The following is a 15,442-nucleotide window of genomic DNA, read 5'->3' as shown; positions in this document are numbered from 1 at the left end:
GAAATTCCAGTTGCTGTAATAATGATGTTTGGGGTCTCTCCAACAGGGACTGGTCAATGGAAAAAAAAAATGAATAAATAAAAATAAAAGCAAGAAAAAAGCTGTTTCATTTTATTACTTTCCAATGATTTTTTTTTTTTCATTTTTCTTTTTTTTTTTTTCTGACAACAATAAGATGTTTTTCAAAAGGCACAAAATTTCAAATTTAGACAAACTTGCCCTGTGAGTTCACTCAACCCCAAAACTTATAAGGTAACTATTTTTATTAATCCTTGAAGAATGAAAAGCAAAACTGACTAAGGTGAGATTTGAACACAAAATGTAAAGGGCCACAATTTTAACCCTTCAGCATTGAGATTACTCTGTCAATTATAAGACTTCTTTATTCACATTATTTTGAATTAATCATGAAATACTTTCCTCATAGCTTTGAGATTTTAACCCTTTAATCCAGCCAAATCTGACTACAATATTTCATTTTTTTAATTCTTTTACGTGTTTCAGTTCATTTGACTGTGACCATGCTGGAGCACCGCCTTTAGTCGATCAAGTCGACCCCAGGACTTATTCTTTGTAAGCCTAGTACTTATTCTATCGGTCTCTTTTCCAGAACCCCTAAGTTACGGGGATGTAAACACACCAACATCGTTTGTCAAGTGATAGTGGGGAGGACAAACAAACACACATACACATGCACACTCATGGTTTAGTTACAAACATTGAATGCAGTACTTTTTTTTTTTTGTCCTAAGTCTGGTACTTATTCTATCACTTACTTATGCTGAACTGTTGATTTACAGGAATATAAACAAACCAGTAAAGGTAGATGGCTCAGTGGTTAGAGCATCGGGCTCACAAACATGAGGTACTGTGTTCAATTCCTGAACTGGGCTGGTGTTGTGTTCTTGAGCAAGATACTTTATTTCACATTGCTCCAGTTCACTCAGCTGTAGAAATGAGTTGTGACATCACCGGTGCCAAGCGGTATCTGTCCCTTTTGCTTCAGTGGCATAGAGGGGAGAAGGCTAGTATGCATGGGCGACTGTTGGTTTTTCATAAACAACCTTGGCTGGACTTGGACCTCAGAAGGTAACGTTCTAGGTGCAATCCCATGGTCATTCATGACCGGAAGGGACCTTTACCCTTATAAACAAACTAACACCAGTGATCAAGCAGTGTTGGGAACACATACAAATACAAATCCACACACACAATGTGTGTGTGTGTGTGTATGTGTGTTTGTGTAAAAGATGGACTTCCACACAGTTTCCATCTACCAAATTCACATGTAAGGGACAGGTTGACCTGGAGCTATAGCAGAAGTTGTTTGCTCGAGGTGGTGTGCAGTAGAACCAAACCCCCAAAGCCCAGTGAACTTCTTATGGGTCCCCCCACCCACCAACCCACCTCCTCATTTCATTATTGCTTTAATTTCCCTGAAGAAATGTCTAACAATGTGAGTTTGTTTGCTAATAAATTCTTTTTAAAAAGACAGAAGAAAACATGCCGCTTACCTGCTTGTATGGAAAGTTGCCCCATTGATTTTTGTTGTAGTGTAATAGGACAATCCTTGTGAGCAAGTAATAATGATTTTAATTGAGCCACTTCTGTACGTAAAAGATTTACTTCACTCTGAAAATCATACAACAAAGGTAATAAATATGACAAGACAGTATAAAATCTTCTTAAAAACAAGCTTCAATATGTGTATTTTTTGCATTGTTTTCCTTATTCTTCAATTTCAAATTCAAACTTTGAACCCCACCAAATACTATGAAGAACTGATTTATCCCCTTGTTATTGATTACCTACCAGGGGACATCACATGTATATTTTGTAAGTTTTCACAGAAACAAAACAACAGCAGAAGCACGCAAAGGCCCCAGTGAGGGAGCCTCTGTTAGAAATACCAGCCACCAAACCTTCTCACCGCTGTTGTCTTAACCCTTTTCTGACAATATGGTTTTAATTAAATACAAAAGGAACGAGACTGTTAGCATTTGTATAGGGAGCTTCCAGTCAGTCAGCTGGTAATTTAGTAACATTGCATTTCTTTCTTTTTAAGTCAATCTTTGGTATATAACAAATTGGTTTTATATAAATTATGATGAAAAATTTTTAATTCTAATAATGTTTTTATCACCATTGTCATAATCACTATAATTGTTCTTTTATCACCATTATCATCATCATTATATTGCTCACTTTTCCAGATAGAATTTTTCGAGGTATTGGTGTGCTTTATATGGTTTCTACAGCTGGACACCCTGCCTGCCACCAGTATAGCACTTAGGGTCATTGAAGCACACAAGCCACCACATCACAAGGGCTGGACTTTGTGATAGACTTATCCACTTAACATCATTGTATTTCCAAAGGTATTATTACTACTACTCCACTGTTTGTTGTGGTCCTGACCAAGGTGCATAACTCTGCTTGTTCCCGTTTGACATATAACAGCTGCCAGTTTCAACTCCCTGTTCCAACTTCTTTAGCCCCAGGCCAGACCATATAAGGCACACCTATAATCAAAGACATTCCAGTTGTAACCATCCCAGCTTTCTTTCCTGTCAAACTGTATCCAACCTGGAACAGTAGGAAAGCTATTTTATTCATTTTCGTCTTTTCTTATGCTTTTCAATGGTAACATTGTTAAAAGATTTTTTTTCCAATTTCAACATTAAGAAATTGATTGCTAGTCTAAGATCAAATTAATAATTAAATCATTCAAGCGAGGTCGTTGCCAGTGCCACTGGACTGGCTCCCATGCAGGTGGCACATAAAAAAACACCTTTTGAGCGTGGCCGTTGCGAGTACCGTGTGACTGGCCCTCGTGCCAGTGGCACGTAAAAGCACCCACTACACTCTCGGAGTGATTGGCATTAGGAAGGGCATCCAGCTGTAGAAACTCTGCCAGATCAGATCGGAGCCTGGTGCAGCCTTCTGGCTTGCCAGTCCTCAGTCAAATCGTCCAACCCATGCTAGCATGGAAAGCGGACGTTAAACGATGATGATGATGATCCCAAATCAATAATTAACAAAGGCTTGATTTCTTTAACCCTTTAACTGCAAAATTAATTTCATGGTTATTTCAGTAATGATGTTACATATCTACCAAAAAGTACAATTGGTATTTTCTGCAAGTCACATTGCCTTATAATTAACTTGACATATCTCAACCGAAAATAGTTTCAAACAAAATAGATTGAGATATAAAATTGCTTTCTGCACTTAAGGATAACGAAAGTTTGAATGAAGGGGTATATGGAACTCCCACAGTAAAAGGGTTAAGTCAATTTAACGAACCACACTAATTTTCATAAGGGACACTCTTTACTCTTTAACTTGTTTCAGTCATTTGACTGCAACCATGCTGGAGCACCGCCTTTAGTCGAACAAATCGACCCCAGGACCTATTCTTTGTAAGCCTAGTACTTATTCTATCAGTCTCTTTTGCCGAACCTTTAAGTTACGGGGACGTAAGCACACCAACATCAGTTTTCAAGCGATGTTTGTTGGGGGGACAAACACAGAGACACAAACACACATATACTTATACACATATACACACAGGACTTATTCTTCGTAAGCCTAATACTTATTCTATTGGTCTTTTTTGCCAAACCGCTAAGTTTCAGGGATGTAAACACACAAACATCAGTTGTCAAATGATGGTGAGGGGGAAAAACACAGGCACACGACGTTAAACGATGATGATGATGATGATGATGATATATATATATATATATGCAATGGGCTTCTTTCAGTTTCCATCTACCATATCCACTCACAAGGCTTTAATCGGTCTGAGGCTATAGTAGAAGATACTTGCCCAAGGTGCTATGCAGTGCTACTGAACCCAGAACCATGTGGTTGGGAATTTACCACACAGCCAAATACATAATATATATATAGTAGCCTTCCGTACAGTTTCGTTCGAGAGAAAGAGTGAGAAAGAAATGTATGATTAACTCACCTGTAATCTTGAGTTGGTATTCTGCAATTCTTCTGCTTTTTTCTCTAAGTCGGTTATCCACTGCTTCCTCTTCTGCCGGCACCTGGCTGCAGCAGCTCTTTGGAAATTACAAGGAAAGGAAGACAGTATGAAAAATGTCTCAACAACAATTGCTAAATAACAGAAACAGACATGCAGAGACAAGGAAACACACACACACACACACACACACACACACACACACACACACAGACTAGAGAGAGTCAAAGAGATACAAAGAGCATGAGAGAGAGAGAGAGAGAGAGAGAGAGAGAGCATGAAAGAGACAGTACAGAACAAAGAAGTACAGTAACAATAAGGGCTTCGAATTTTGACACAAGGCCAGCAATTTTAGGTTAGTCAATTACATCAACTTCTAGTACTAAACTGGTACTTTATTTCATCAACCCCACAAAAGGATGACCGAGGCAGTATTTGAACTCAGAACATAAAGAACTGCAAGAAGTGCTGCTGAGCATTTTGTTTGATGTCTTTAGCCCTTTTGTTACCAGCCTGGCTGAAACCACTTCTGGCTTTGTAGTACAAATGTCTTGTTTTCATAAGTTTTGAATTAAAATCTTCCACTAAACCTTAGTCACAATTTATGTTCCTAACACCAGCTTAACCCATTACCTACCATGTGATCTTATATGAGATCACTTAAAAATTACAAATTTCGTAATTATCTGTCAATATTTACACATATATAACCTTTTTGCTATATCTACTAGGTATATTTCTCTGATATTCAAATGAGGTTTGCTAATTTTTCGCCCAATATCTCGCTTATTTCTATTTAAAATGTTATTTTGAAATGTTATTTTGATCATTCCAGCGTGTTTCTAAGGCTGTTTTATGCTAGAAACCAAAGTTTCATAAAAAAAATTCCAGTTAATAGAATTATTGGAAGTAATGGGTGAATAACTAAATTCTTTGTTGTATTTAAAATAATTGAAAGAAACACAGAGCATCTCAAAATTGATATGGTAACAAAAGGGCTAATAATGCTGCCCGCTCTTCACATTGATAATACAGCAAATATAACAACACTGTAATAGAGACCCGATATGACACTGTGATACAGAGAAATAATACAAATACAGTCACTGATTTATAACATAACTGTTTTTGCTATCTCTGCAGAGATAGCAAAAAAAAGCTTTTGTTACCAACAATGATGATGCATTTTTTACAAACTTAGCGGTTCGGCAAAAGAGACTGATAGAATAAGTCCTAGGCTTCCAAAAAATAAGTCCTGGGGTCGATTTGCTCGACTAAAGGCGGTGCTCCAGCATGGCCACAGTCAAAAGACTGAAACAAGTAAAAGAGTAAAAGAGAGTAAAGAGTATATGATGCTGGGCAGAGAGAAGGTTGCACCAGGATTTGAGTGGTGCTTATCTTTCAACTGAGGAGACTGGAGCAACTTGAGATGAAGTGCCTTGCTTAAGAACTCAATAAGCTGCCCAGTTTGAGAACCGAACCTATGACATTGCAATCATGAGTGTCCAGCACCCTCGCCTCTACAACAGTGGTTCTCAACTGGGGTCCATATGACCCCTAACAGTCAATATAAGATTGGGGGGGGGGTCCACGCAACAAAATAGTAAGTTGGGAATCCACAATAGTATTTTAAGGGCCACCGAAAATATTTTGCTTTATATAGCTTTATATTGCAAGAAACCGCTGGATTTCTTTCTCTAACGTTTTACATAGTTCAACCTGCACAAGTTACATGTGTGAAAAACAAAATAGGAATTTTGAAAGAAGTGTCTATGAAACTAGTTTTTAAACATCAAATGGTTATAGGGATCCACCAGAATAAAATAATAATAATCAAAGGGGTCCATAGATAAAAAATGGTTGAGAACCACTGCTTTAGACATATATATTGGTTAATGTATTGCAAGAAACTGCTGGGTTTCTTTCTCTAACGTTTTACATTGATCAACCTACACAAATTAATGTGTGAAAAATAAAATAGGAATTTTGCAAGAAGATTCTATAAAACTAGTTTTTAAACATTGAATGGCTATGGGGGTTCACCAGAATGAAATAGTAATCAAAGGGGTCCATAGATAAAAAAATAGTTGAGAAACCCTAATCTAGACCATGTGCCTTCAAAAGTAACAACAACAAAAAACAAAGACTCATCTTGTCATACAAACACGCTGTTAACTTTTTTTAACTCCTTTATATGTTTCAGTGATTGGACTGTGGCCATGCTGGGGCACTACCTTGAAGGATTTTATTCAATCATATCAACCCCAGTAATTATTTTTAAGTCTGGCACTCATGTAGAGCAATCTCTGTGTGCTGCACCACAAAGTTATGGGATATAAACACACAAATGAACAGCATCAGGTACACGTGTGCGTGTGCTCATGCATGTGCACATACACACACATTGAAAGGTTTCTTCTGTCCACCAATTTCACTCACAAAGCATTGGTCCACTCAAGGCTATAGTAAAAACACTTGGTCAAGATGTCAAACTGTAAGACTGAACGTGAAACCATGTGGTTATACATGTGTGTGTGATATATAGGATTCCATATTGTGGAGAACCGAATTACCTGTTCCTTTCAAGAAATTTCCGTCGTCTTTCATCAGGTTCGTCTTCTCCTGACCTTTTAGGTCTCTTACTATGAAAGTAGAAAACAGAGACAAATAATATAACAAACACATTTCAGAAGAATTTTTTTTTTTTTGGCATTTCTGTTGATATTTTTAAATGATCCCAAAATGGTAATTCCACTGTTGTAAAGAAAGCTGAGAGAGATGAACTGCAGTGAGTTGAAGGAGATTTGGCTGGTATTTCTAGGTCAGATGATTGGGTAGAACAGTAATGGGCAGCCTACAGCCCGCAAGACCTTCTGAATGGCATGTCTAATGAAAAAAATTACCTTGAAATTTTTTAGGAGCAGATCTGCCTAATAATGAGCCATGCCTCATGTGGCCCACATCTCAAAACATGTTGCCCATACCTGGCGAGATAGCTTACAGTGCAGAGTTCAGCTTCTCCTGTGGTCACTGCTTGGAAATAGAGAGAGACCCAAGTGAGCTGGGTCACCCTACTAGTCAGACATGGAGACAGTCCTTGGTGTTTCCAGTCTAACCAAATGGGTTGTACTAGAAATGGGCTTCTTCCAGTTTCTGTCAAGTGAATCCACTCACAAGGTTTTGGTCAGCCTGGGGCTATATTAGAAGACACCTGTCTAAGGTGCTACACAGCAGAACAGAACCTGAGACCATACAATTGAAAATCAGATGCTTAACCATACAACCATATGTGCATGCCAGCATGGACAACAGACGTTACATGATGATGGTGATGATGATGATGATATGTAGGGCAAAGACAAAGAAATGCAGCATTAAGTTACTATTTACATTTAACATTGATTGAGCTGATATATGATCAAGCCACAATCATCTGTTTTTAATTTAGTATCGATTACCTATGTCCCATAAAAGTAGCATGTCTAAGAATACATTAAACAATGTGTTTTGCTTTGACTAAATGGCAGGATGTGATTGAAGGGGGATTTTAGTTGTTAATGTGCATTGAGGGAATAAGATATTGGAATTTCAGCAGATGGTCTAAGAGTTCAAAGTTTGTGTTTTCATAAATGAACAAGGAAATATGGAGGTAAATGGTAAAGAAAAACATGGAATTGGTGTTTGAGAAGAAGGAAAAATTCTTTGAAAAGCAATAACAAGATTACAAGGATAGGGAGAAGAAAGGAGATGAGGACAGTAGAAGAGAAGGAAAAGAAGGAGCAGAAATTAGGAGAGGATGAGAAGAAGAGAAAATAGAGAAGATGTGAGAAGGAGGGCTGGAGAAATGAAGAAATTTGATGTAGAAAACAAATGGAAGAACAAAGGTAAAGAAGATGATAAGGAGGTGAGAAAGGAGGGGAATTTGACAAGGAGGAGGCAGAGAGGAGAAAGAAGAAGAAGTAGCCAACAAAAAGAAGATGGAGAAGGAAGAGGAGAAAGAAGAATGAAAGATACAGAAGGTAAGTATAAAAAGTGTTACTAACATGACAACACCACTACCACCAATAATAGCAGCATCCAGACTCTCTGGTGATGAAACTGTAGCATCAGATGTAACACTTGCTGTCTCCGTTATGATGGACATGGATGACGGCGACGGTGATGCTATTTGACTGACGTGGTTGACCGAATCCACCAACCGACTGTTGTTGGAAGTGGTCAAGTCTTGAGGGACATTCTGACTACTTTGTAAAGCAGCTTTCAATTTCTAGAGGAAAGTGAAAATGATAATAAAATAAAAACAACAACAAAAACAAAAACAAAAACAAAAAAAACAATTGTAAAATAGCCATGTTTAGTCATGGCAACAATACAGCATGTCCAAAACGTTTTGCCAGATTCCTATTTTGAAAACTGATGATGATGATTGTAGGTCTTTTTCAATTAATTTTATTGTATAGAACAATGATGAATAACTACAAATGAAACAATGAAACAATAAAATAAAAATCGGGCAGAACTTTCCGGACATCTACCTACCCACCTATCTATCTAGCTAGGTATGTGCGTGTGTGTGAAACGAAAGAAAGTGGCACCCAGCACATTGGGCAATTAGGCAGGCATTACATATCTTTTCTAATAACAGTTTGATTTAACTTCAAATGGCTTAAAGTTTCATGGGCATGTAGGACAGACCCATCTCATCAGATATAAGGTGAAGAGTGAGAGATTTCAAACAAATTCAGCATGGCTGCTAAATGTTAGGCCTCTAATGGTCAGCTCAGGTTCCATGGTGTGATACCAGCTATTTTCTTAATTTTCTAAGCTTACGTGCTCAGAGAGGAAGTTGGCAGGATGCTGATGCCACTTTGGTGATAAACTGAGGTGTAATGTATTGAGCATCATCAGTTACTTCCATTGGGCACCACACATCGTAGTGTGGGATGTTGACATAGGTCAGTAGCCCAGACATCTTTCAGCAGAGTATCAACACGTCAGCAGCAATAGTTTTTTTTTTATGTGGGAGTAACCAGACTTGATAGTGTTAGGTTACAATTGGGACTGGATGATCAACAAGGGTGAGACAACTTTCACAGCATTAACATCACATAACCAGAGCTGACGAACAGGGGTGTAAAATCTAGATGCCATACTGAATTTGTCTCGAGTCTCTCCACTCTTCTCCTTATAGCTGATGAGATGAGTTCGTCCTATGCACCCATGAAGCTTTAAGTCACGTGAAGTCGAGCCAAACCATTATGAGAAAAGATATGTAATACCTGAGTGAAACTGCTATTAAATACACATACACACACACATACGTGTGTGTGTGTGTGTGTGTGTGTGTGTGTGTATGTGTGTGTTTATGTGTGTATGTATATATATATATATGTGTGTGTATGTGTGTGTGTGTGTGTGAAGGCACATGACTCAGTGGTTAGAGAATCGGGCTTACAATCATGAGGAAGTGAGTTCAATTCCCAAACCGGGCTGTGTGTTGTGTTTTTCTTGAGCAAGACACTTTATTTCACATTGCTCCAGTTCATCATTGGTGCCAAGTTGTGTCGGCCTTTGCCTTTCTTTTGGGTAGCATTGGTGGCATGGAAAGGGAAGGCTGGTGTGCATGGGCAGCTGCTGGTCTTCCATAAACAACCTTGCCCAGATTTGTGCCTCAGAGGGTAATTTTCTATCTAGGTGCATTCTCATGGTCATACATGACCGAATGGTGTCTTTACCCAATATGTATACATAAAATTTCTTTTGTTTGAGACTTCAAGTTTCCTCTGAGAACTTATTCAAAATGTAAATATTCTTGGCCTACAACAATTCATCCAATTGAGAGTTAGACTGGGTACCTCTGTGGTTGGGGTACCCAGTCTAACTCACAGGGAGCTGAATTGTTTCATAAGAGTTTCAACACAGGATTGAAAGCTTTCAGTTTCCTCTTGCTAGAATCTAATGAGCTGCTGTAGGGTGGAATAGTAAAAACCTGAAAAATTATAATTTCATTAATAATCTATCAACTCAAAGATTTAAAAAATTTAATTGGTGCAATTATTTCCAAAACCAAACAGAGAGAAGTAAATGTGTTACCTGCTTAGCTAATGATGGCTGACTAAGCCCTGGTGATGAGGAAGTAGTGGCGACAGCAGAAGCAGCAGCAACTGAAATAGGAGTTGCTGTAGAGGACTTGGGAGAGATGGCAGGGACAGGTATAGAGGCTACCTGCATGGCAGAGTTCGTAATAGTGGCAGGGATCTGTACAGGAACAGTTTGTCCTGTAGGTAACTGCAAGAACACTTGCATCGTATACTGAGCAGATGAGATAATATTGGGGGACAACCTACAAAGAAAAACGAAAACAAATTAATTAAAACAAATGTCACATAAGTAACAATCAAACAAACATCATAATTGTGAGTGACAGACTTGTGTGTCACATATTTATCATTCAATTGACAGCCATACAAGTGTCAACCATGAGATGAGTGACAGACGTGTGTGTCACATATTTATCGTTCAATTGACAGCCATAAAAGTGTCAAACACCAATGAGACGAGTGACAGACTAATGTGTCACATATTTATCATTCAATTGACAGCCATACAAGTGTCAAACAACCATGAGATAAGTGACAGACTAGTGTGTCACATATTTAGCATTCAATTGACAGCCATACAAGTGTCAAACACCCATGAGACAAGTGACAGTTAAATGATTGTAGTAACTGCATCATAGAAATGACAGCCACACAATGCTAGCCAAGATAACCATCACACAAGTGAAGATGATGATCACCAATGACACTGACAAAAATTATACCTGAACTATAAGAACAATGACAACAACAAACACACACACACACACACACACACCATGCGACCAGCCACCAACCAACCACCCAGTACATGGTTTGAACTTACATGGGAGCTGCAGTAGTGTGCATGACTGTGGGTAGAGTAGTAGTTGTACTACTGACGGCGGTGCCTTCCGTCGTTGACTGCACTGAACTGTCTGCAAGCTGTGATGTCGTTGACATGACCCCGTCGTCATCCGAAGTGGTCGACGTGGGCTGAGGCATGGAATGCGTTGCAGAAACAGCGACAGAGGCCGAAGCCGGAGGCGATCCCATGGACAATCCATGGCTGGACTGACCGCTCTCCTGTTGCTGCTGCTGCTGCTGCTGTTGTTGCTGCTGTTGCTGAACCACACTGCTTCTTGACGATTCATCTGCTACTTGGATTTCTATGTCCTCGTTCTCCAATTTGAGAGTTTCCACAATTTTGTGTGGTCTCGAGACCACGGGGGTATTGAGTACTTCATTGGAATGTGGACCTGGTAAGGGGACAGCCTAGAAAGCAAGAAAAAAAAAGATAACAAAATCAGTTCCCAGTGCTTGCAGCAAAAAATGAAAATAGTATTAAGGTTTTAATCTCTCTAAATCATTTTCTCTGGTTAGCTTCTTAATGCACCATGCATCAATGAAAAAACAGGGATGATGATGATGATGATGATGGCAATGACGACGATAATTATGATGATGATGATGACGATGATTATGATGATGATGATAATGATGATGACGATGATGATGATGCTACTGAGATGATGATGATGATGACAAGATAGGAGTAATGATAATAACAAGATGATAATGATAAGAACAAAATGAGAGTGATGATGATAACAATTATAACGATGATGATGGTGACAAGATGATGACAATCATAACAATGACATGACGAATGATGACAACGACAAGATAATAGTAATGATGATGATGATGATGATGATGATGAATGACAGTGATAACAATGACAAAATAGAAATGACGACAGACAAAGCTATATATATATAAGAATTTTTACAATGACATCTCTCGTTTACAAAACTGTACCTGGTAAGATACTGTTGTTGAATCAGTCATGTGTGTACATAAGTACTTGCACACACACACACACACACACACACACACACACACACACACACACACTCTCTCTCTCTCTCTCTCTCTCTTTCTCTCTCTTTCTCTCTCTCTCTCTCTCTCTCTCCTTCCTTTCACAGACTCATGAACTCAAAAGAATCTCTACAATATTGCATTTAGGATCTGAATTGTATTGCAAAAAAAAAAAAAAACCCCAAATCCAAAACTGTTTTGAAAATTGTTTCAATTAAGACATCATTGTCATTGCTGTTATCTTGTCAATGTTATCACTGTCACCATTTTCATCTTGTCATTGTCTGTCATCAGTTGTATGACTTTTCATCAAGTGATTTTTTTTTTTCCATCTAATGGCTAATTAAGTGTCATTTCACTGAACCAACTCTCATCCAAGCAAATTTATGGAAATGTCTTTTTATATTGAAGAATTCTGTTAATATATTATTTTGGGAACCTGTAGAAGAGGTAGACCCAGGAAGACAGAGGATGAGGCGGTGAAGCATGATATTTGAACGTTGGGCCTCATGTAACTGGCACCCATGCCAGTAGCATGTAAAAATCACCCTTTGCACATTGGGCCTCACAGACGTGACAGGTGACCAAGACCTTTGGCGATGTGCCAAGTGAAAACCATGGGCACACAAAGCCAACAAAGAGCCTTTACATCAATGGTTCTCAATCACTTTTTGCCTCGGAACCCCTTTGATTCCTATTTTACTCAGGATGGGGTGTGTGGGGGGGTATCTCATAGCCATTCCATGTCTAAAAACTCCTATTATGTTTTCTTTTAATATTAACCCCTTCATTATTATATTTATTTTGAGATGTTCTGTGTTTCTTTCAATTAATTTTAAATATAACAAAGAATTTAGTAAAATAACTTCGTTATCATTAAGTTGGTGTTAGGAACATAAATTGTGCCTAAGGTTTGGTGGAAGATTCTAATTCAAATCTTATGAAAACAAGACATTTGTACTACAGAGCCAGAACCGGTTTCAGCCAGGTTGGTATCAAAAGGGTTAAGGATTGTTTCTCTATTATATATTTTAACCCTTTTGTTACCATATTTCTGTTGAGATGCTCTGTGTTTCTTTCAATTAATTTTAAATGTAACAAAGAATTTAGTAAAATAACTTAGTTATCATTAAGCTAATGTTAGGAACATAAATTGTGACTAAGGTTATTTGGTGGAAGATTTTAATTCAAAACTTATGAAAACAAGACACTTGTACTAGAGCCAGAAGCGGTTCCAGCTGGATTAGTATCAAAAGGGTTAAATATTATTAGGAATTGTATGATAAAAAGTGTTTAAATATTGTGTGTATTGTACAAATACAACCAGTTTATTGCAGATAAAGTTTAACAACAAAATCTTATGTGAACCCCACAAGGGATATATGAACCCTGGTTGAAAACTACTGCTTTACACAGTTACTTGACCCAACAAGAGAGGCTTTGCATGATCAGTGGTTGTTGGCACTCCGTCGCTTACGACATCGAGGGTTCCAGTTGATCTGATCAACGGAACAGCCTGCTCGTGAAATTAACGTGCAAGTGGCTGAGCACTCCACAGACACCTTATTGTAGTTCTCGGGGATATTCAGCATGACACAGTGTGACAAGGCTGGCCCTTTGAATTACAGGCACAACAGAAACAGGAAGTAAGAGTGAGAGAAAGTTGTGATGGAAGAGTACAGCAGGGTTTGCCACCATCCCCTGCCGGAGCCTCGTGGAGCTTTAGGTGTTTTCGCTCAATAAACACTCACAACGCCCGGTCTGGGAATCAAAACCGCGATCCTATGACTGCGAGTCCGCTGCCCAAACCACTGGGCCATTGCGCCTCCACTATGATCAGTGGAGCCAATGAGAAAAGCTCACTATAATCATTTCCACCACCAAGACGGGCTCTTCTACGCTGTTACTTAACTCCCAAGTGAGACTAGGCAATCACTTGAGCCAATGAAGGAAGCTCGAAGGTGTTGTGTCAGCAAACAACAGAGGCAGCATGTGATTGCTTGAGTAGACCCTTAAGCCAACAAAAGAGATTCTATGTGGACAGCTGAAGTATAATAGGAGAGTCTCTATGCAGTGACTACAGTCAATGAGGAAGGAAGATCTGGCTGGTATTTTTAGAAGGTTATGTGACCACATAGAGGCTTCTTTGATATTGGAAACGAATATGGAGACAGTTATGATGATGATGATGATGATGATGATGATGACAACGACAATTGTGAATTGGAAAAATGCAGAAATAAAATCTATTTCCAATATAATAAACCTCATACATCCATTCGCAGTTGCTACCTTGTTTAATATATGAAATATTGCTGTTGTTGCTGTTGATGGGCCACTGCGACTGCATTCAGTTTCCCTCTCACTCTCCAACAGTTTCTTGAGGTCAAACAGACACACTGGCTTTCTTACTTTTTCTTTTCTTTTCTTTCTTTTTTTCTTTTTTTTTTTTTGTATAACAAAACACTAACTTAATCAGACAGTGGAATTAATGCTCAGAGACCAGATGAAACGGTCAGTAAATAATGCAATGTCCAAAATGTCCAATGCACTATAATCGAATCTGGTTTAATCAGACCTGCAATACAGCCTCTCTGTCTCTCTCTCTCTCTCTCTCTCTCTCTCTCATTTTCACTCTGATAATGTCTTGATTGTTGATTTGATTTTTATTTTTAATCATGAATTTTATATTTTTATAATATATTTATCATCATCATCATCATCATCGTCATCGTCGTCATTGTCAATACTTTAATGTCCACTTTTCCATATTGGCATTTGTTGGACAGAGTTTATTGAGACAGATTTTGTGGGACTGGATGCTCTTCCTGCTGTCAACCCTTACCGCTTTCCAAGTGAAATGAATATTTCCCCATGGACTGACATGTTTTCATAGAACATTGGAAATGAACGACATTTGTTTACAACAACACAATATCAAGAAGATGAAAACACACACGCAAACACACGTGTGCATGTGTGTGAGCGTATATACACACACATATGACAGGCTTCTTACAGTTTCTGTCTACCAAATCCACTCACAAGGCTTTGGTTGGCCTGAAGCTATAGTAGAAGACACTTGCTCAAGGTGCGATGTAGTGAGACTGAACCCAAAACCATGTGGTTGGAAAGCAACCACACAGCCACTCCAGCACCTATGTATATGTATATGTATATGTCGTGGGCATCGGTACCATTTTCCTCTTTTTCCGTTCTTCCATTCTCCGAACTTTCCATCTTTCCGACGAAGGGCGACGCCCGAAACGTCATACACTCTCTCTTTCCTTTCCTGAGCGTCCAATAATACTATCCATATCACGTCCTCACTTTGTTGTTTTTTTGTTTTTTTGTTATTGTTTTTTTGAACTATATATATATATATATATACAGACACACACACACACACATACAACAGGCTTCTTTCAGTTTCCATCTACCAAATCCACTCACAAGGCTTTGGTCAGCCCAAGGCTATAGTAGAAGATAC

General features: G+C 38.5%; 1 protein-coding gene across 1 annotated transcript in view; it reads right to left on the bottom strand.

The window, feature by feature from the left end:
• The window catches only part of LOC106878431 (cyclic AMP-dependent transcription factor ATF-7), an 80,280-nt gene that overhangs the window by 477 nt on the left and 64,361 nt on the right, over window positions 1–15,442 (bottom strand). Inside the window, 7 exon segments of the mRNA XM_089364775.1 lie at window positions 1–49; window positions 1,515–1,632; window positions 3,977–4,073; window positions 6,568–6,636; window positions 8,038–8,261; window positions 10,088–10,337; window positions 10,919–11,346. The exon segment at window positions 1–49 is cut by the window's left edge and continues 51 nt beyond it. Coding sequence (XP_089220901.1) covers window positions 1–49; window positions 1,515–1,632; window positions 3,977–4,073; window positions 6,568–6,636; window positions 8,038–8,261; window positions 10,088–10,337; window positions 10,919–11,346 — 1,235 coding nt within the window.

Source organism: Octopus bimaculoides, chromosome 16 (genome assembly GCF_046866305.1).
Source record: "Octopus bimaculoides isolate indiv1 chromosome 16, ASM4686630v1, whole genome shotgun sequence".
Taxonomy (NCBI): Eukaryota; Metazoa; Mollusca; class Cephalopoda; order Octopoda; family Octopodidae; genus Octopus; species Octopus bimaculoides.
This window is presented reverse-complemented; position numbering and strand designations above follow the sequence as displayed.